The sequence below is a fragment of the Triturus cristatus genome, chromosome 3_2 (genome assembly GCF_964204655.1).
Source record: "Triturus cristatus chromosome 3_2, aTriCri1.1, whole genome shotgun sequence".
NCBI lineage: Eukaryota > Metazoa > Chordata > Amphibia > Caudata > Salamandridae > Triturus > Triturus cristatus.
In genome coordinates this window covers 905,540,272-905,561,129 of record NC_140584.1, presented here as the reverse complement: position 1 = coordinate 905,561,129, position 20,858 = coordinate 905,540,272, and the positions used below count along the sequence as shown (strand labels likewise).

At 48.2% G+C, this 20,858-nt stretch overlaps 1 protein-coding gene across 2 annotated transcripts in view; it reads right to left on the bottom strand.

The window, feature by feature from the left end:
* The window catches only part of LOC146858426 (multidrug and toxin extrusion protein 2-like), a 722,400-nt gene that overhangs the window by 43,447 nt on the left and 658,095 nt on the right, over positions 1-20,858 (bottom strand). For both annotated transcript variants that reach the window (XM_085649347.1, XM_085649348.1), the window contains one exon: positions 8,780-8,861. In XM_085649347.1, coding sequence (XP_085505473.1) covers positions 8,780-8,861 — 82 coding nt within the window. The remainder of the gene's footprint in view (positions 1-8,779; positions 8,862-20,858) is intronic.

Here is a 20,858-nt window from a genome sequence, read left to right as displayed (position 1 = left end):
TTTCGTGATTCTAAAGGTATCGCAATTGAGCATCAAATGCTTTGTGTCCGAGTGACTGCTCTTAAGGAACGTTTGCCATGAACACATGTTATCCATACTTTCAGCCATCATCGTGTGGGAGCACACACTGTTGATAATTTGCTGGCTGATGAGACAGCCAAATCTGCAGTAGCCACTTGTTCAGTAACAGCAGTCACTAAGTCCATGACTAAAATTGATGATGTATTTTGGCAGCTATAGCTGTGGCGAAGGAGGGGACGGACCAAGGATTCCCTTCACGTTATACCTATCATTTAACTACCAATCAGGTTCCATCTGTGACTATTCCATCCGTTGGTGATCAGCTGATTTTTAACGAAGACTGCAGACTTTCTTTTATTGTGGCTGCACATAAAGGCGTGGCTTCAGCACATATCGGAGTAACAGCAACTATTTCCCTTTTACAGCAACATTTTTTGGTGGCGGGGTTTATACCACCAGGCAAGTAAATGTGTACTTTCCTGTGACATTTGTCAACATATGAAGCCTTCAACTGTTACACGTCCACCCCACACTCAACTGTACATTTTAAAACAACCGTTTGGTTGCATTCATCTTGATCACTGCGGTCCTCTAACTTCCGGTAATGCTTTTAAGTACATCTTGGTTGCATTGGATACGTGCACTAGATTCTTGTGGGTTTGCGTGTCTTTTTAGATACATTTGCCTGTGGCACTTTCCATTCTGACCAAGGTCCTGCTTTTGCCTCTAAAGCTTACCGGGATGCGCTGAAGTCTCTGGGGTGCAGGTGCACTTTTCGTCTCCATATCGGCCCAAGGGCAATTCTGTTGTGGAGCGGATGAACCTTGACTTAAACAATCTTGAACAGCGAGAATGTTAGGTACTGGTCGGGCTGATTGACTCATCTATATGGAGTTCAACGTACACTCAATCTCCCAAGAAGATCTCTGGGTGGGCGGACCCCATATGAAATGCTCTTTGGCAATAAAATGTTTGTGCCAGACCTTGATGGTCTAGACATTGTGGCGACTGCTGCCACCTTTGACGTAGATAACCATTCTGCTATTTTACAGATCTACAAAAGGCTTATGATTCACAAGCAAAGGCCTATTTGCCCTTTTCCACGGATGCAGTGGTAATGATCCTGGTTTCTGGCTGGCTTCTATGAGTTGGAGATCCGAGAAAAGGTGGAGAACAAAAAAGAATTTGGTCCATTATACCGTGCACCAGTCAGAGTTCTTGGTTTGAAAGGCACCTGTATTGTGATTCAGCCTCCACTACCTGGTCGTAAGGAGAATCGTTACTTTTCCATCGAACATGTCAAGCTACACCATATGGCTGAAACTGAATAGTATGCCTCCAAGTATTCCACGCCAAGATCTTTCATTGAATCCGATGGCTTCTGTTTCTTTGACTGGTGCCCAACTAATGGAGGGGGAGATGGAGTCTTCAATTGATTTGTTGCCTGTTTTAGCTACTACATCGAAAACAGTGGATAATTAGTATTTTTCTCCTCCAGTTGATGTTATAATTGACATTCCTGAATGTACAATTCATTCCCCTTCAAATGAAGAACAACGCCGTTGTTTCCGCTTGGGTCCAGTGCCTACTACATAGACCGTAGCAGCTTTTCTTCCGATTCATCATCATCATGCTCATCTGTGGCCAGGCCCCCTACACTTACTAGTCTTTTCATCTCCTGGTTCAAAAGACTTGCCTGGTCCCGCCCTGGACACATGTCTGGATGGTGCGGACGATGGTGTTCCTCTTCATGTGGAATGGGTTTGTGATTGTGTTTTTCCTTTTGATTAATGGCCATTACTTACCTGAACGCTCTGCTGTGAACTTGGTTGACGGAGTTCTGGCACCTCACACCTCATCTCATTGAATAAAATGAGATCAAGCCCTAGTTAATATTTCAGAATTCCCAGTTGTTGATGGCATCCTTTGGGATAAAGTACCATTTGATAGCCATGGCCCGACCGAAAATTTGAACGTTCCATACGTATTACGCGTTTCATTAGGAGATGTGGTTTTGCCTTATATACACTCTGATGACTGGGATATTCACGCTGTTCATTCATTGTTCTCTGATTTGAAATATTATACTGCATTTGACACTGAAGATTTGTATTTGAATTCTGCAAATTACACCGATTTATTCTGTTGCCAAAATTATTGCCATCACTTTTTGCACAAAACTTATACTCAAAGACCTTTTTTTAATTATACCCAGTGGTAACATTGCCCTACCCCGTTAAAAGGAAGCTCACAAACCCAACGGAGTAAATTTGTGTATTTCACCGATTACAATCTTATGACCCTGTGTCCTATTTTTATAAATTGTACATACCCACCCAAGCCACATTTATGCAGACCCATACCAAATTGGTCCACTCCTAGTCCTTAATAACTACTTTTTCCGTGAAAGGTTATACTTACTGGAATGCTGGAAGGACACAGTCAATTTAAAATCCATTTGGGATACCAGAAATTGGCAGGTGCAGGGTACTGAGTCATTGCATCACGCATGTCTGATACCGTCTCAGCTCATATTTTTACATGAGATGGTAGAACAGACTACTTGTTTTGGTTTAGCCACGGCCAAAAATCTGGATATTCCCTCCATTCCATTCCTGGCTCCGTATGAAACATGGCAAACAATTGAGGACTTAGCTGTCATGTTTCAGAATGGCACACTAAATTCTTCACTATTGACCCCTTGGGATAGTTATTGTGGCTAAAGGGCTCAAATGCATGTCAATTACGCTTTTTGAATACCACAAAAGGGTTTACACAAAGTAGACCTGACCCTCGTTTCCCACATTCCCATACTGTTACCACATATTCTGTGGGTAAACTATGTCAACAATGGTTAGAACATTTTACATTGTCATCTGTGAAACAAAACCTCTCTCTCTTGTCGGGTGAAATTGATCTTGCTGATTTTCTTTTGGGTCCAAAGTCCCCTCGAGCAAAACAATTTCTTTATGCTGCATGTAATGATTTTTGGAAGCCATCACAAATAGAAGCTACGGTGTGCCTGCGCCAAATTGACCTAGCTAATTTAGAAAAAGTTCTTGCAATAGCCTAACAGCTTTAATACTCTGTCTTCCCATATATATACTTTGGATAGTATTGTATCATCAGTCATTGAAATTGTTCAAGATTAAGTGTCTGTTTTGTATCATGGTAAAAATCAGTTACATTCTGTAATGCAATTTGCTTGGACCTTGCAAACACTCAAAGTGGGAAAGTAACATGGTATTATCTGAATGCTTTAGTGCTGTTTTTGCCATTTAATTTGACTGATAAAGAGAAATGAATGTCCATGAAAAATGCGACATACACCATGTTCATGTTACATATTGAACAATTAGAACTGTTAACATTTTCTGTGGCAGAGACTGATTCGGCTGTGTGGTTAATACATGGGGTTATTTCACTTCCTATCTCTTTATTTCAGTTTACAGCCTGCATGAAACATCCGGTTGGTAGATATGAGCCCCTCAGCTGTATCTGTATTTATGAATTATGATCGTTACTGTTCACCTTTAGAAGTCAATGAGAAGTTAAGAAAGTTTTTCTTACAGGGCAGGATTGCGATTCTACAGTAGGACATTCCCTAGTCTGTAAACAGGTTAAACTTCACGGAGCCTGCAATGTTTCAGCCTCTACTCTGGCTTGTATTTTTAAAAGGTACCCCAGACCCACCTATAATTCCTGCGCTAACTTTGCTTTCTAACGGAAGTTATTTTATTCTAAATAACCACGCCTGCTGCGCCTTACGGGCAGGCATCCCGTATATGGTAACAGTTTCCCAACGTGTTACCTGTTGGAGCAATGTCCTGTTTCCACCCCGCACACGATTGTAGATAGCTTGCTTTGGCCTTCCATTCTAACTTTGAAAGCAGATTTCAATAAGCTAAGCAGACTCAAAGAGCTATTGTTTCAACAAGAAGTGCCTCTCACTTCAGCTTGTGAGCCCTTCAAATTTCAGGTGGCAAGAATCGCAAGTGAGATTCACTCGCTGCTAAACACGAATCCCCCACTACATTTCGGAGAATTAATACGGCAGATATTTAATGCGTCTGATACTGCGAGCCTAGCCGACTCTTTTAAACTTGTGGGTTCTAGCCTCGTCACCTCCTCTCAGACTATTTTTGTATTCATCCCAGCATTTATTCATTCTATTTTTCCCATCGCCTTTAGAGGGTTTCCTCTGGTGCTCCTGCTCATTTGCAGCGTACTTGTACTTCTATTTCTGCTCTGCAATGGCTGCTCGATCTGTGGAGCTGCCAAACCAGGTCCAGTTGCAGCTGTATTGTGAGCAGGTGCGCCAACTTTATGGTGCGATGCCATTGAAAACTCTTGATACTGGCTGACTTTCCGTAATGCCTACTTCACCTGCGGGCAACCTGTGTTCCACAGTTTTCGGGGGCCCTTTTTAATGGGCCCTGGATGTCTGCCTGTCCAATACAACCCAAGCAGACCTGGATTACGAACTGTTAATGGGTCCCTTGAAGGCCCATGACCAGGAATGTTCCATGAGTAAGCGCCTGGTGTGCGATCCTCTACTTGGACCAACGGCAGACTTGAGTACCTGTGCTCGTGCGTGGCGCCTTATAGATCGGAGTTTCATCGTAGTTAACGCAGGTTGCCCAGGAGCATTTGTGCTCGTTTGACTTACTCGATTGGATGGCATGCATTTCACTATGGAAACTCCAGACAACATACTGGAGTTTATGGCATTCCGCTTTTCCTGCGACATTTCTGTCTCTGAAGATTAACTATGACTGGATGTGTTTTAGGGTACCCATTTGGCTACTTTTTAATTTGCAACACAAGATTTTTTGTTTTGTTCACAAATATTCTATTTGGATTACTACTGAGACGCTTTGCCTCAGCTTATCTCTGATTTTAGTTTTTTCATAGTGCTAACGACCTGGCCAAGGAGAGGGTGTCGCGTGTCCCATAGGGACATTGTCGTCTTTACTAAGTTAGCATGAGCACACTGCAAGGTGCCTGCTGCTTTGCGCACGTTACTACACAGCTTTATTTTTTGCAATAATTTCTATGGCTGTTTTCACATGAGAACTCATCACTGTGTTCCTCTCTGCATGTTCCTGGGATTTTGAATGAACATTATGTGTAAGGTCAAACAACAATGCCCCTTGTTATTTTGTTCTGGCCAGGCCATAGCCCGTAGACAAAACAGACAGATGCAGCTATTATTTGGGCAAACGTGCTTTGTTTTATTAGAATACACAAATAGGTAGCACACATTTGGCTAAGGACCTTTCTGGGGAGTAGAGCGAGACAGCACCTATAATGTAGATCTACCCTCTAAAGGGGAAGGTATGGGGTCTGCTGACAAAGCCCAGAGATCTTCTAATATATACTAATACTGCTTCTTAGCAAGGGGAGGGAGGTTAGGCTCTATTGTCTTTCCATGATGACATCTCCAGTCATGATATATGGACTAGCTGCTATGCTAAATGTATTTGTACTATGAATTTTCCTGCTTGTTGTGGCACGTATACTGCATGTTAGAGCACGTAAGTTCATATAAATATTTTAAACTATTTCGTGTCTCTGTCAGACTTATTGTGGACAAATACAAGAGTGTGAGCGAAAGGGTGCGTCTTGTTACCTAGATTACTGAGAGATCTGGAAGTGTTGTGTTCTGGGGTGTCTAATCATTTGTCTATCTTTGAGTGAGTAGGAGAGCAAGTGAGACACTATAGCTAGTCGGTCCTGGGCTCATGGGTACTAAGGTCTTAGGAAGACTCAGTCCCTATACACCAAGGTCTCATAATCCTGTGCATAGTTCTGTGTTTGTGCAGAATCCCTGCAACACATGGGGCTCAAAAAGGACTGCACAGTTTGCTGTAAAGGCAGAGATAGATGCCCATGGCAGTAAGCTAGGCCCTGGAAGTAACCCCTGGACTTCTGGTATTGTCAATGGAACTGACAGGCCAGAGAGACCAAGCCGGGGAATTAGACGGTGGTTCGTTTATTTCTAAATCTAACTCGGAAATCGCCTTGTCAACAAATGGCTTGGAGTCATCAAAGGGCATATCCATGAGGAATATTGATGGAACCCAGAGAAACCTGTGGGGCACATCCAGGCACATTGATGAATCACTACACCAGTTCCCATAGCCTGATGTACACAATCAGCGGTGTCCTATCAGCCCTGCGAAATGTACTTTGCAGTGTCATTTCCGTTTGCTGTGCAAAGGAGTTCCAAAACCCTTTAGGGAACGATAGGCGAGATCGCGTTCACCATATCCCAAAGTACGTGACTGCTTCTGTTCAAAAGGTAGACTGCACTCAGGGAATGCAAAGTCAAACTGGTGGGAACACCCTCTTGAAAAGCGGATCAATGCTGTTTGATAGTCTATCAGGTAGGGAAAGTGGAGTAATGGTGTGGCCTGGTGCCAGTGAAGTCGGTGGAGATCTAATGGGATCAGTCAGCACTAGGGCAGGACCTGCTGGCAGAAGTCTGAAAAGTGACTCCAGTGGATCTATGGGACCCAAAGGCCCTCCAAAGGGATCTGAAAATTACCAGGAAAGCTGCAGCATTGTCTCCTTTAAAGCCTGTACCTGCAGCAGAGATGAGGATGGCTCTGAAGATGTGAGGCACATTAGCTCTAGCTGTGGAACCAGCCATTTAGATTGTGGACGGCGCAATCTCTTTCTGCAGTCAGAGCAATGGTGGGACGACTCATGCTCCGCGCCGTACAACATTGCCTCCCACTCCCTTCATCAGGGAGCATTGGTCACATGACTATTTACAATGCTTTCATCTGAGACACCAAAGACCAACATCATGTGGTCCAGAATGGACAACTGCTTCTTTAGGTGCTGCACAGCTTTAAGCCTGTAGCATTTGGAGGAGCCATTTCAAGCATACGGTCACATAAAAGTAATTTTGGAAGTCAGTATAGCACTAACAAAGTTCAGGAACAGAGTTGCAGATCTGCATCAGCAGTGTAGAGAAAAAGAACTGATGTCAGCATGCAAGGGTGGCGTCTTCATACGCCTCTGTGCTGTCATTTCAGAAAGCGGGGCCAGGTTGCAGAGGAGTCTGATGGATCCACTCACTGGCACGTGGGAACAATTGCTTGAAAAGTTTCTGGATTTGGTCTGGTACCTGGAGGAATTCAAAAGGTAAGCAATCTGCAGCTAGAAGTATCTATCTGAAACCACATACAGTTGTCACAGAAATCCAAAAGGAATAACGTGCGCGTTGTCTGCAAGGCAAAGCCTAAGGCCCTTTGAAGAGACATTTCACCTAGTTTCTGTCGAAATACTAGAATTTTGTCAGTGAGGCACAAAGACAGCACCATACAGTGTTAAGGAAATGCAAAAAAAAAAGAACAGGAACTAATGAGCACTCGTAAGATCCCAATACACTCTTGTGACATTATGTCTGAAAGTGCAGTTGTGGATAAAGCCGCCTGTTACCACTTTGTGGGGTGACACTGGAGAATCATTCAGGAGAAAAACAAATTCGGACCAGTCTGTAGCCTAGAAAGAGTACTCAAAAGGTAAGAAATCTATAAAAAGATGTATCCAAAAGAAAATAAAATTTGTGATATGCACTGCAATTCGGTTTCAAGTTTTTTTTTGTTGTTATTAAATATAGATGAGGTGGGGAAATCAGAATCCATCTTGGGTGAATCATATTTACAGACATGAAGCTGGAAGGACAATTCTAGTTCGACTAACAAAGATCAAACCAGATTTTTAGTTTCCTCAGTTTGTGCCTCCTGCGGCAGGCAACATTATTAGGAGCATAAACCCCTCCTGAAGCTCAGGAGACCACTTCAGATTTCGAAAGGGATTGGAACTGCTTTTCTTAGTTGAAGTGATGGGTGCAACACTATCACATTAGCACAAAGATAAAAATGCCTAAAGTTCAGACTTATATATTTCAGCCCGCTGCATGTGTGAACGACCAAACTGGTACCTGTACCCTGAGAACTTCTAGTTAGGGAGATGGAAGTCCTTAGCTGGAGATGAGAGGTCTAGCGCTCAAGCTATCACTTACCTCCATTTTACTTTCTCCAATGAAGCATCTGCCTCCACTAAGAACCTCAAAAGGTATAACAAGCAGTTGCACCTGAACATCTGAAATGCTTGTTGTGTCAACACTAAAATACTGCATACCCAACAATGCGTGCCACAAAAACTACAGTATCCACTCCTGCTTGCATTACATGCTTAGAGGTATTCATTCACAATATTTACAAATGCAGTGGAATGGCTTTCTCTTCTGGAAGCCTAGGCACCACCAAAGCTGTTAATTCCTAAGCAACCTACTTTGTTACCCAACCTTTAAGAGCCTCTGTTTAGTAGTACAACAGGAACTTTTCCAGACTAAACTTAAAGGCAGATGCCTGCACAACTGAAATATCTGGGATTGTATGTGAAGCCAAGTACGCTGGGTCTGATATAGCAGACCTATATTTCCTAGCCACTATTCTTGTAACTGCTGGGTTTAAGTAAGGCTTACCCCCAGTCTATGTGACCTGTTGCACCAAGGCCTCCTTAAATGGTAGAATACACCTTTGGCTGTTTACCCCCCACAAACTAAAAAAATAGAATACTTTGTTCCACAGTATATAATTCAATTCAATGACATTCAGCTGCTTTTTCCATCGCATCAGAAGATTTCTTCTAGCCATGGAAAGATCTGAAAATACCAAATCAGAGCTAAATGGTCCCTGAACCCTGCAACATGTGTGAGCACCACTTGACCAATACATACCACTGGAAATAGATGCTGTAGGACTTGAAGAATTTGCATTTGCATCCTCCTGCACCATTTTCACCCCCGCTCGAACTTGAGCCTAAAATGCATGAAAAACAACAGTTCATTTAAAACAAATACTAGACAAAAAAGTACTTGTTAACTGAGGATTAATAAGACAAAGTGGTTTGGATAACTTGCAGACCCATACCAGATTCATGACCTCTGAGAATTGATCCATTACTATTCAGTGTACATCAATCAGTGCGCAACCACCCATGATTTGAATTCACTATTCCTGGTCATGATCCATGTGAATAACTAGAATGAATTACTTACCCTTGGTAATGCTCTTTCTAATAGATTCCTCACATTGTGCACCAGAATGAATCCGGATACTCTATTGTAATAAGCACTGTTGGCAACCTTCAAAACCCTTATCTCCAGACATGACATGTAACACCTTGTATATCAATACCAAAATAATACCCCCTCCAAGGGGGTGGGTCCGAGGAATGGACTTCACACCAAAAAGGTCTAGCAACAAATACAGTAGTGCCAGGTGACAGTATAGACAGATGACCATGTAGCTGCTTGATATATGAATATGTACATGTGAGCCAGGTCTGTAGCCGTGGCTTCTGTCTTCCTGCTGAAATGAGTCACAATGCCTTCAAGAGGGTATTTTTTGGCCAAGTGATAACACAGTTTGATGGACAGGATAATCTATCACAAGGTCTGTTTCTAAACGCCATCTTCTTTCTCCACACCGCCTTCGACACGGTCGACCACTCCATCTTGGTCGACCGTGTCGCATCCATGGGGGTAACTCATCGCGCAAAAGATCTCATTGCCTCGTTTCTGGCCAACCGAACTCAAGCGGTGAAACTGGGTAATTTCTACTCGCCCACTTTCACTCTCCCTTGCGGGGTCCCTCAGGGATCCTCGCTAAGCCCAACATTATTCAATATATATGTGGCGGACCTGGCGAGGGTTATAAAAGCTCACGGGCTGCGGCTAACCACCTACGCTGACGACACCCAACTGGTGCCGTCTGTCAAAAAGATGGTCCCGCAGTCGCCGCTAGATTCCAGGAAGGGATGATGGCCATTAGCTCTTGGATAACAGTTTAAAATTGAACTCGGACAAGACCGAGGTGCTGACCTTTTGGCAGGCTTTCTCCTGAGTGGTCTGCGACCTGGTGGCCCAGCGATATGGGTCCCCCCCCACTCCAGTAACCAAGGTCAGGAATCTCGGCATCATGTTCGATAACAAACTGTCTTTTAAGCATCACGTCAACGCTGTGCGGCATCCTCCTTCTATATGTTGAGGAAAATCAAGAAGTTGCTGCCATACCTCCCCTCAACTGCAGGAAAAACCTTAATTACCACCCTTGTTTTTTCAAAAATGGACTACGGCAATGGCCTTTTCCTCAATGCTCAGGAGCAGGTTCTAGCCAAGCTGCAATCAGTACAGAACGCGGCAGCTAGATTACTGCTCGACGTTCCATTTCATCACCCTACATCCGCAGCCATACACCATCTGCACTGGCTGAGAGTAAAGAGTCGGATAAAGTTCAAGGCTCTATGCATTGCCTATAAAGCCTTTCATGACTCAGGACCTAGGTTCCTGAAGGACGCTTTCCGAATCTATGTTCCCAAAAGAGCTTTACGATCAGCCTCTACGCACTTGCTCCCGGTGCCACGCACCAGAACCTCTACATGGGGACACAGACGCTTTTTGGTAGCAACCCCCAGGCTGTGGAACTCCCTCCCATTGGCTATAAAAACTTCTCCCACTCTCATCATGTTCCGCAAGGTCTTGAAGCAGGGTATTCGTGCGCAATAAAAATCTCAAAAACATAAACATAAACGCACCGATTAATTAAATGAACATTTGATACACAAATCAAGACTTGTTAATCGTATCAATATAGGCACTTAAGTCCCACTGTAGATCAAACTGGTGTAGCCTCTCCTCTGCCTTAGAGGATTATGGCAGAGAGACAAAATGCAGGGAGAGTGACGGAGTGCCCTGCCAAGCATGAAACCACTTTCAGAAGAAAGGATGCACAAGTCCAAAGTACTAGCTTGCTAGGGAAGATGGTTGGACTGACTGCATCTGCAGCTTGCTGACACCACAGGCAGAAGTGACAGCAGTGAGGAACATAGTCTTTGGAGTTTGAAGTCTTAGGGCATAGCTATGAAAAGCGCCCACAGGAGTGCACGTTAAGAATGTCAAAACTAAATTGTTGGGCCCCTGTAGCATGGTTAAGGGGCTGGGGGAAACGTGCAAATGCCCTCTGAAGAACCATATTGCAATGGGCTACTTCAATAAAGAGGGCAGATCACTACCTAACAGTGCTCTGAACTCGGTCAAAGAGGACATGAACAAAAGGATACCAAACAATATAGCATGTAGAGGGTAAACAGGCTTCTCATCGCACAAGGTGACCAATAAGGACCAACAGATCAAGTAAATCGAGCAGGCGGAAGGGTCGTGAGCAAAATAACATCCACAACCTTAAACAGCAGATCAAAACCTCTCAGCTCAATTTCGACACATGGTGGCAGTTTGATTTTAAATTGATGCCCTGTTGCTGAGACAGCAGATCCTCCCGAAGAGGAATTCAAAGAAGCAGAAAGATGCTGGAGGTAAGTAAGTGTGAGTACCAAACCCTTCCGGCCCTATACAACACACGATTCAGCTACACTTGGTCCCATCAGAATTTCGTCAGGACCTAGGGGAGCAGCAGCAGAGGCAGAAATGAATAAAGGAGACCAGAACCCCTCAGAAGTTGGAGGATATCTCCAGGAGGCACTCACAGAGGAAACACTAGAGCTCAAAAGTCGAGAAATTATTTTAATAGGTAATGAAAAATTCTACTGAGGGAGGAACCCTGTGCCACCTCCAGGTGCAGTTGCCACTCATGGTCTTCAAGACAACGCGTTCTAAGCGTGTTTCCCTTTATGTTGAGGGAGTCCTCTAGGTGACTCACTCAGATAGCTCTTGTAAAGATCTAGCAACTTCCCCAGTCTCACAGCCTCCAAACATAGAGCAGGAAACCTCATTCCACCTGGTTTGTTGCAGTATCACATGGCTGTAGTGTTGTCCATTAGAACATGAATCAAATTGCCCTTGATCACAGGCAAAAAAGCCTTGAGGGATAGATTGTTGGAACACAGCTCCAGGCAGCTGATGAACAAGTTACTTACCTTCGGTAATGATATATCTGTAAGAAACATTAGTTTGTTAGATTCTTCACCTTAGAATATCCCCAGGTGTCAGGCTGGATCTGGAAAGATTTTTCGTCAGCAATACCCTTGCGCGTCGCTAGGCATCGTCTGCGGCTCCGCATCCGTCGTTGTGCGCCGGGATGACGTCGGAGTACTTAGACGCCGCCCTCGCGCGCTGACGTCAGTTCTTGTACATAGCTTCCCGCACCAGGAACGCAGAGAGACTGACACTGGTGCCAAAAAATTCTAAGGCCCTGAAAGGGATAACCTCAACCCTAGATATCGGTTCGCAGAACGGGGAGAATGGGTTGGTCGGTGAGGAATCTAACTAATGTTTCTTACAGATATATCGTTACCGAAGGTAAGTAACTTGTTCATCTGAAAGAAACCCGTTAGTTAGATTCCTCTCCTTAGAATAGATACCCCAGCAATACCAACCCCGGTGGTGGGTCTGCGAACCAAGATCACACCAGAAAGTCCTGGAGAACAGAACGGCCAAAGAAGTTGTCTCTCCGGACTTGGCTGTCCAGGCAATAATGTTTAGCAAACGTGTGCAGCAAGGCCCACGTTGCTGCCTGACAGATGTCCTGCAAGGGGACTCCCCGGCCCAGGGCAGTTGTCGCCGCTGTGGCCCGAGTGGAATGGGCCCTCAGCCCTACAGGAGGTTTCTTTTTAGCCAAGGAGTAACAAGCTTTGATACACCAAACGACCCACCGAGAGATGGTTCGCTTGTGCACCGCCCGCCCCTTCTTAGCGCCCACATGGCCAACAAAGAGTTGGTCGTCCACCCGGAACTGCTTGGTGCGGTCAAAAAAAAAAAAGGACAGCGCCCGTTTTGGGTCCCGACGGTGGAGCCTCTCTTCCTCTTTCGAAGGATGCGGAGGCGGAAAGAAGGTGGGCAACATAACAGACTGCCCGATGTGAAAGGCAATTACCACCTTAGGGAGAAAGGAAGGACGAGTCCTGAGAACAACTTTTTCCGGATTGACAGAATGAAAAGGAGGCATAGAAGAGAGATCCTGGAGCTCACTCACCCTTCTAGCAGAGGTGATGGCTACCAGGAAAGCAGTCTTAAGCGTCAAGAGACGAAGGGGACAATTATGAAGTGGCTCAAAGGGAGCGCACATCAGAAACGTCAAGACCAGATTCAAATCCTACTGAGGCATTACGAAAGGGAGAGGAGGAAACATGTGAGTAATGCCCCTAAAGAAGCGAGAAACAACAGGGGATTTGAAAAGAGACGGCTGATCAGGAAGCCGTAAGAAAGCAGAAATAGCAGAAAGATAACCTTTGAGGGTGCCCATAGCAGAGCCCTGCTGGGCCATGGAAAGAAGAAAGAGGAGAACCTCAGAAAGAGTGGCGGAAAGGGGATCCACAGCCTTTGCTGTGCACCATGCCACAAATTTGTTCCACCTGCAGGCGTATACCGATTTTGCGGAGGGACGCCTGGCTGCCAGAATAACATTACAGACTTCAGGAGGCAAGTCAAATGGCATCAACTGCCGCCGCTCAATCTCCACGCATGGAGGTGGAGGCTGGACAGGCGGAGGACCATCCCCTGCTGCTGCAACAGAAGGTCCTCCTGAAGAGGCAGTCGTATCGGGGATCGATCGACAGACTGAGTAGCTCGGGATACCAGTATCTTCGTGCCCAATCCGGAGCCACCAAGATGACTTGGGCCCGGTCGAGCTTGATCTTCTTCAGCACTCTGGGCAGAAGTGGTATAGGCGGAAAGGCGTACTACAGACCGCAACTCCACTCGCGACGAAAGGCATCCCCGAGCGAGTGCCGCCTTGGAAACTCCAACGCGCAGAACTGCTGACATTGCGCGTTCTCTTCGGTGGCGAATAGATCTAACCAAGGCTCTCCCCACTGCCGAAAGAGGCCTTGCGCCACGTCCGAGTTCAGACGCCATTCGTGATCCATCATGCACCGGCGGCTGAGTTCGTCTGCTCTGGGGTTCAGAGAGCCCGCCAGATGTTGAACCACCAGGGTGATGCCCTGATGTTCCAGCCATGTCCAGAGGCGCAGAGCCTCCTGACAAAGGGTCCACGACCCCACCCCGCCTGGTTTGTTGCAATACCACATGGTGGTGGTGTTGTCCGTGAACACCTGCACTACACTTCCCCGGACAGAGGGAAGGAATGCCTTTAGTGCAAGTCGGATCACCCTCACCTCCAGAAGGTTGATATGTAGCCGGGATTCCGCCGGAGACCAGAGGCCTCTGATCTCCGCCTCTCCCATGTGGCCCCCCCATCCTAGGAGAGACGCATCCGTCACCACTACGTGCTCCGTTTGTGATAGGGAGAGGGATCTGCCACTGACCCAATCGTGATCCGTGAGTCACCACTGCAACGGTCTCACGGTGCCCTCCGAGATCAGGACGTGGTCGGACAGGTTGCCCCGATGCTGGGCCCACTGAAACTTCAAGTCCCACTGCAGAGCCCGCATTCGCCATCTGGCATGATGCACCAACAGGCTGCAGGAGGCCATCAGACCCAGAAGCCGCAGCACCAACCTGACCGAAACCCGGGATAGAGGACGAAAGATTAGAATCAGAGCCTGAATATCCCGGACCAGCTGTTCCGGAGGATAGGCCCGGAACTGCGCCGAGTCCAGAACTGCTCCGATGAAGAGGAGCTGCTGGGAGGGACTCAGATGCGACTTCGGCACGTTGATGGAGAACCCCAGCGAATGCAAGAGGTCTGCCGTAGTCTGGAGGTGGGAGACGACTGCCTGGGGCGAGTCCGCCTTCAACAACCAGTCGTCGAGATAGGGGAAGACTGAAACCCCTGATCTGCGCAGATGAGCTGTGACCACCGCCATCACTTTCTTGAACACCCGAGGGGCACTGGTGAGGCCGAAGGGGAGCATGGTAAACCGAAAATGTTCCTGGCCCACCATGAATCGCAGGTAACGCCAGTGGGCCGGCAGGACGGGGATGTGGAAGTAAGCGTCCTGCAAGTCCAACGCTACCATCCAGTCTCCAGGGTCTAGGGCAGTCAGAACCGGAGCTACAGTGAGCATCTTGAACTTCCCCTTCCGGAGGAAGGTGTTGACGCTCCTGAGGTCCAAGATAGGGCGTAGGCCCCCTTTGCCCTTTTTGGGAACCAGAAAGTAGTGGGAATAACAATCACGACCTACTTCTGGACCAGGAACGAGCTCGATGGCCCCTTGGCCAAGAGGGCCGTAACTTCCTCCTGCAGAAGTTGCAAGTGATCCCCCGAAATTCGGTGGCACTGCGGTGGCATAGCTGGAGGGGTCGCCTCGAAGGGGAGGGAGTAGCCCCTTCGGACGATTCGCAGCACCCACCTGTCCGATGTGATGGTGCGCCAGTGGAGAAGGGGATGGTAAACTCTGCCTCCCACTGGCGTGGAATGGGCCTGAAAGCTCGGACTAGGAGGCGGATTCTGCTGGGGTAGATGTGGACGGACCGGTACGTTGTCCCCCAGTACCGCCTCGGCGGAATCCACGTCTGCGACCACGCGGAGGTTGGTTCTGCGGCCTGTGGATAGTTGGACGTGAGGGGGCGCCCCTTCCTTGGCCATGAAAGGGACCAAAAGGGGAAGTTTGAGGGCGCGGGCCGAGAGGCCCAAGGACTTGGCCATAGCTCTGGAGTCCTTAAGCGCTCCAGCGCACTATCCGCTTTGTTGCCAAAAAGGCGACTGCCATCGAAGGGCATGTCCATGAAGGTGCTCTGGACATCCCCAGAAAAACTCATGGACCGCAGCCACCGTGGTAGACATTGCCCTAACCAGCGAGTCCATAGTGTCCAGTCCACATCGGATTGCATGCCGCGCTGCATCCCCCCCCCTCGGCAAGAGCCTGGGCGAGCCGTGTCCGGGCCTCCTCCGGGCACTAGCGCAGCACGTCCTCCACCGTATACCACATGGAGTGGGAGTAACGGTCCAAAAGACAAGCGGTGTTAATAGACCGCAATCCCAAACTAAGGGAGGAGAACAGCTTCTTACCAAACTGTTCCCGGTCCGGGGGAGCGGACGGGAAGGAGGTCTGGGAAGTAGAGGCCTGGATAACCAGGCTCTCGGATGTGGGGTGCATGGACAGAAAACTGGGGTCGCCCGGTGCAGGGCGGTGGCGCCGGGCCACGTTCCGGTCCACAGGAGGCACTGTGGAGGGCTTGGACCAGGTGCCCTTCAGAACGTCAACCAGTGCTTCATTAAACTGCAGCAGAGGCTCCGAGGAGCTTGCTGACGGTTGGAGTACTTCAGTGAGGTCAGTCCTCATGGCCACAGCAGGTAGGTCCAGCCCCAGGGCTTCGGCCGCCTGGCGCAGCACCACAGAAAATGCAGCACCTTCCTCCAAAGCCCCTGTCGGAGGAGAGATGAAGCCAGTGTCAGGGGAGGTGTCAAGACAACTGGCATCCCCCAGCTCATCTGCCCAGTCCTGAGATAACTGGCCCTGCCGGGCCAGAGGGTCCTCAGACCCCTCACAGTCGTCACCGTCATCCGATTCCTGGTATACAGGTGGATTGATCGGAGCCGGGTGGAAAATAAAATTGCCACCCATCGGCGTCTGGTGCGGCGCCGGCCGGCGCCGCTCCGACTCCGGGCCCGGACCGGGACTAGACTGGGGAACGGCGTCGTCCGAGGGCATCGGAGGAGTCGGCGCAGGGGTCGTGAGGGTTTCCGGCGCCGACTGGGGACCAGGCCTGGATCCCCCGGGGACCTGTGGCGTCGGGACCGGAGTCGACGACGGCACCGGGGCCGGAACCGCCGGCTCGCTAGGCCTCCCAGTCGAGCCTGCGGGGCCTGAAGGCGCGCCGGCAGGCATCGACGGCAGAGCCAGGTTTCTCATGGCCATGAAGAAAGCACTGACCTCCGCCGGAGTCGCGTCAGTCCCACGGACCGGAGGACCTGAGGCGAACCCTCAGCCGAGTCGCGCGACCGGCGAGGGGAGTCAGAAGAACGATGTCGCTTCTTCGACTTCTTGCTGTGCTTCGACTTACCCGATTTTGAAGACTTTGACCCCGACGAGCGGTGGTGGCTGCGGCTCCGCGACCGGTCCCTCGACCTCCTCCTCAAATGGGACCTGGAGCGGCTCGGAGCAGACTGCCGGTACTCTAGTAGCTTGCGGGACGGCTCCCGCATAGCTTTCGAAGTTAAGGCCCGGCAGTCTAGGCACGCCTCGGCGTCGTGGTCAGCTCCAAGGCAATAAAGGCACTGGCGGTGGTGGTCCGTGACCGACATCAGTCGGTGACAGGAGTCACAGGCCTTAAAACCAGGCATCCCTACCGGCACCAGAGTCAAGAATAGAAGCAAAAGAGTTCGAAAAAGTTTAGTCAAAAAATTACTCAAAGGGTATGCTCTTCCCGGATCGGCGCTTACTGGCGCGGAAAAAAGAAGAACTGACGTCAGCACTCTAGGGCGGCGTCTAAGTACTCCGACGACGTCATCCCGGCACATGACGCCGACGACGGAGCTGCAGACCACGCCTAGCGACGCGCAAGGGTATTGCTGACGAAAAATCTTTCCGGATCCAGCCTGACGCCTGGGGATATTCTAAGGTGAGGAATCTAACTAACATGTTTCTTTCAGATGTATAAAGCACTGCTTCTTAGGAGACCAGAGTCTCTTGATCTCTACGTTGTCATGGAACACACTTACTAGAGCAGAGATAATGCATCCGCTACCACTGTGAGCTTTGCGCTGGGTAAAGAAAATGATTTGCAGCAGGTCAGGTTGGCATGTGCCATCCACCGCAGTGGGCAGTCCTGAGCCGCTATGTCTGATATGCAGATGCTCGTCCAAGGGCACTCACAGTGAAAAGCCCACTGTAGGAGAAGGTTCAATCGAACAGCCACATGTGCCAATGGTCCCCAATTAGCCGAAGCCAGCTAGCCTTCAAGAGCTGGTTGTCTCACTGCGAAAGTGGTCCCCTACCACCAACCTGGCTTTTGTGAACACCCGAGGGGCTGAGGTAAGGCAGAATCGCAGGTCAGTGAACTGAAAACGTTCTGATCCACACCCCCACCCCCACCCCCAAACAATCAATTCCTGCACTTCTTGTTGCACTGCAAGTTTGGTACATGGTACTGTAATTCTATGGACACCACCCAGTCCTTGAAGACCAGGGATAACACAACCTGTCCCACATTTTTTATTTCCCCTTCCTGAGAAAGGCACTGAACAGGCTGAGGTCTACAAATATATCAATCTCCTTTTCTTCTTGGGGGCCAGAAGTTATCAAGAGCAGCATTCCAAACCCCTTCCTGCCTCGTGCACCACCTCAAATCATGGCCCTGACTAGCAACAATAGCGCTTCCCAGGATAAAATATTGATATGCCCTGCTGATGTTTGGGCAAGAACTGGAGGAAACGTGTGGAGGAATAGTAAAGAAAGAAGATGTGCAATCAAATGGAACACTCTGCAGGACCCTTTGGCATAAAATAATTGCACACCAGCTGGTATGATGATCCTGCCCCCAACCAGTCACAAACAGCTCGGAGGAAATTCTCGAGTGGACTGGTGGTGGTGTTAGGGGAAGAGAAGGAGGAGAAAGACTCCTGCATCAGCTGCTGATCACGTCCACTAATACCCCCCTAGCCTTTTCAAGCCACAAAACAGCTTGACTGGCTGCTGGACAGGCAGCAATGTTTGTCTCTGGTGATAGACAATGCCCCTTGAGTATCCTCAGAACTTCAATACTGCTGGTTGAATTAATGAACAGGGGAAGGAAACTCCAGAGAACGTGCTGTAGCGCTGCTGTCTTTAAAGCATTCCAGGGCATGCCTGCTAATGGAGCTTGAACATTACTGAAACAGGAGGCAAGCATCTACGGGTGATGTCAGATGACAACACTGGTGCCTATAACTTAGGCAAAACAATCATTAGTGTCCAGGTCAGACAGCAAAATATACTATGCCATGTCCTTTCCGTCTTGTACCATTGGTCAAAGAAGTTTGAGAAATCCCCAGGAAAAATGTCACTCACCATGACTCAGAGGGTAAGAGTGTAGTGACCAGAGAGGCACACGCCATTTAATGAGCGAAATGCCAGGCTAGCTAAAGAGAAGACTCTCTAATCAACAGTGTCTATGTTTTTTTAGATTCCTAGTCTGGTGGTGTGGTAGGAAAATAATTTGGATAGACTCTGCTCATAGAGGCTTGAGCGATACACCTCTCAGGAGTAGAATGCTGCATTTGGAAGACTGTATCACCTGGTGCAAGTCTATGTTGTCAAGCAAGAGGACAACCTACTGGTGGGGTCGAGCAAGGCTTGGACCTGGCCGCCCTGGGACAATCAGTCAGGGCTTCATTTTAAGTCAGAAATATGCCGAAGTTGAAAGTTCAGCCAGCAAAAAAACCTTAGTTTCCACAATAAACGGCTCTACGTATTACTAATGAAAAAGAGGAAATTTCCTCTGTTGAAGTCCCCTAATAGCAAATTTAGTTCTCTCTGTGGAGAACTGTTCAAGCCTCTGGCAGTTTGTATATTGAAATGAACAAGTTATTTACCTTCGGTAATACTTTTTCTGGTACAGACTACCTTACCCTAGATTCCTCATCTTTTGAATATCCGCCATACGTCAGACTGGATCCAGAAACTTTTGAGCAGTACCTCTGTGCACAGGCAGCGAGCAATGCCTGACTCCACATTGACACCGTTACGCTCTGGAAGTGGAGTGTGGGGCCAATGTGGGAACCATGCCCGCACTCGGACGTCTGTTGCTTTCAAGAGTGTCCACGCCTCCAGGCCATATCCCAACAGGACATTTCCTTTGACTAGAGTGCGGACTCCTTGACTTGGGATCTTATTAAAGAGTAGAGTAAAATCCATGGACCAAGGAGGATGGAGGTGTCAGCGAGAGAGACTCTACCAGAATGAGTGTTAGCAAAGGTAAATAATTTGTTCTTTTGATAGAAGTCTAACTGCAGATTCCTCACCATTTGAAAGATACCAAAGCAGTACCTAGTTGGAGGGGGCTCCGTGAAATGGACTCAAAGCCCTGAAGGACCGAGTAGCCAAAATGCACTTCCCTGCCAACCTACCCATCAAAACAGTAGTGCCATGTGGAGTGACAACTTCGTAGCTGCCTGACAAATGTCCAGGACAGGAACTCCACAAGCCAATGCATTGGTAGCAGCAATGGCTCTGGTGGACTTAGCTTACAGCTCTTCCAGAGGCTGCTTTTTGGCCAATGCATAGCAGATCTTAACGCAGAGCACGACCCAACAGGAGATGGTCCTTTTCTGCAAGGCCTTGCTTTTTGCACTCCAGCTGACCCACACAAAGTTGATTATACATCCAGTGTTCTCCGGTACGATCAATTCAAAAGGGTCAGTGCTCTTTTGGGGGCCAAATGATGGAGTCTCTTCCTCCTTAGAGGGGTCAGACGAGGCAAAGAGTTCCAGTAAAGCGATATATTGTCTTGTGGGAAAGAAGCCACAAAGGACAGCGGTGAAGCAGCTCAAAGCGAGAACACATCAAATAAAGGAGGACCAAGTTAAGGTCCCACGGTGGCACGACAAAGGGCAAGAGAGGAAACGTACAAGTTACTTACCTTCGTTAACGATGTATCTGGTAGAGACGTTGTCTAGCTGCAGATTCCTTAACTTAGAATATCCCCAGGCACCAGACTGGATCTGGAATTTTTTTGCAGCGGCAGCGCTACGCGCCGGGGGACGGCGCCACACGACCCCGCCCTGACGTCGTCCACGTACGTGGCTTCAGCAAGGTCATACAAGTCCCTCCCAGGGCGCTGACGTCAGTTTTCTTCTGAGAAACTTTTCCGCGACACAACGTGGAGCCACCAACAAAAAAAACGATGAAAGTATGGGAACAGAGTGCGAGGTATGACAATCTGTGAATAAAGAAGGGGAATGGTGCAAGACACCACCGTA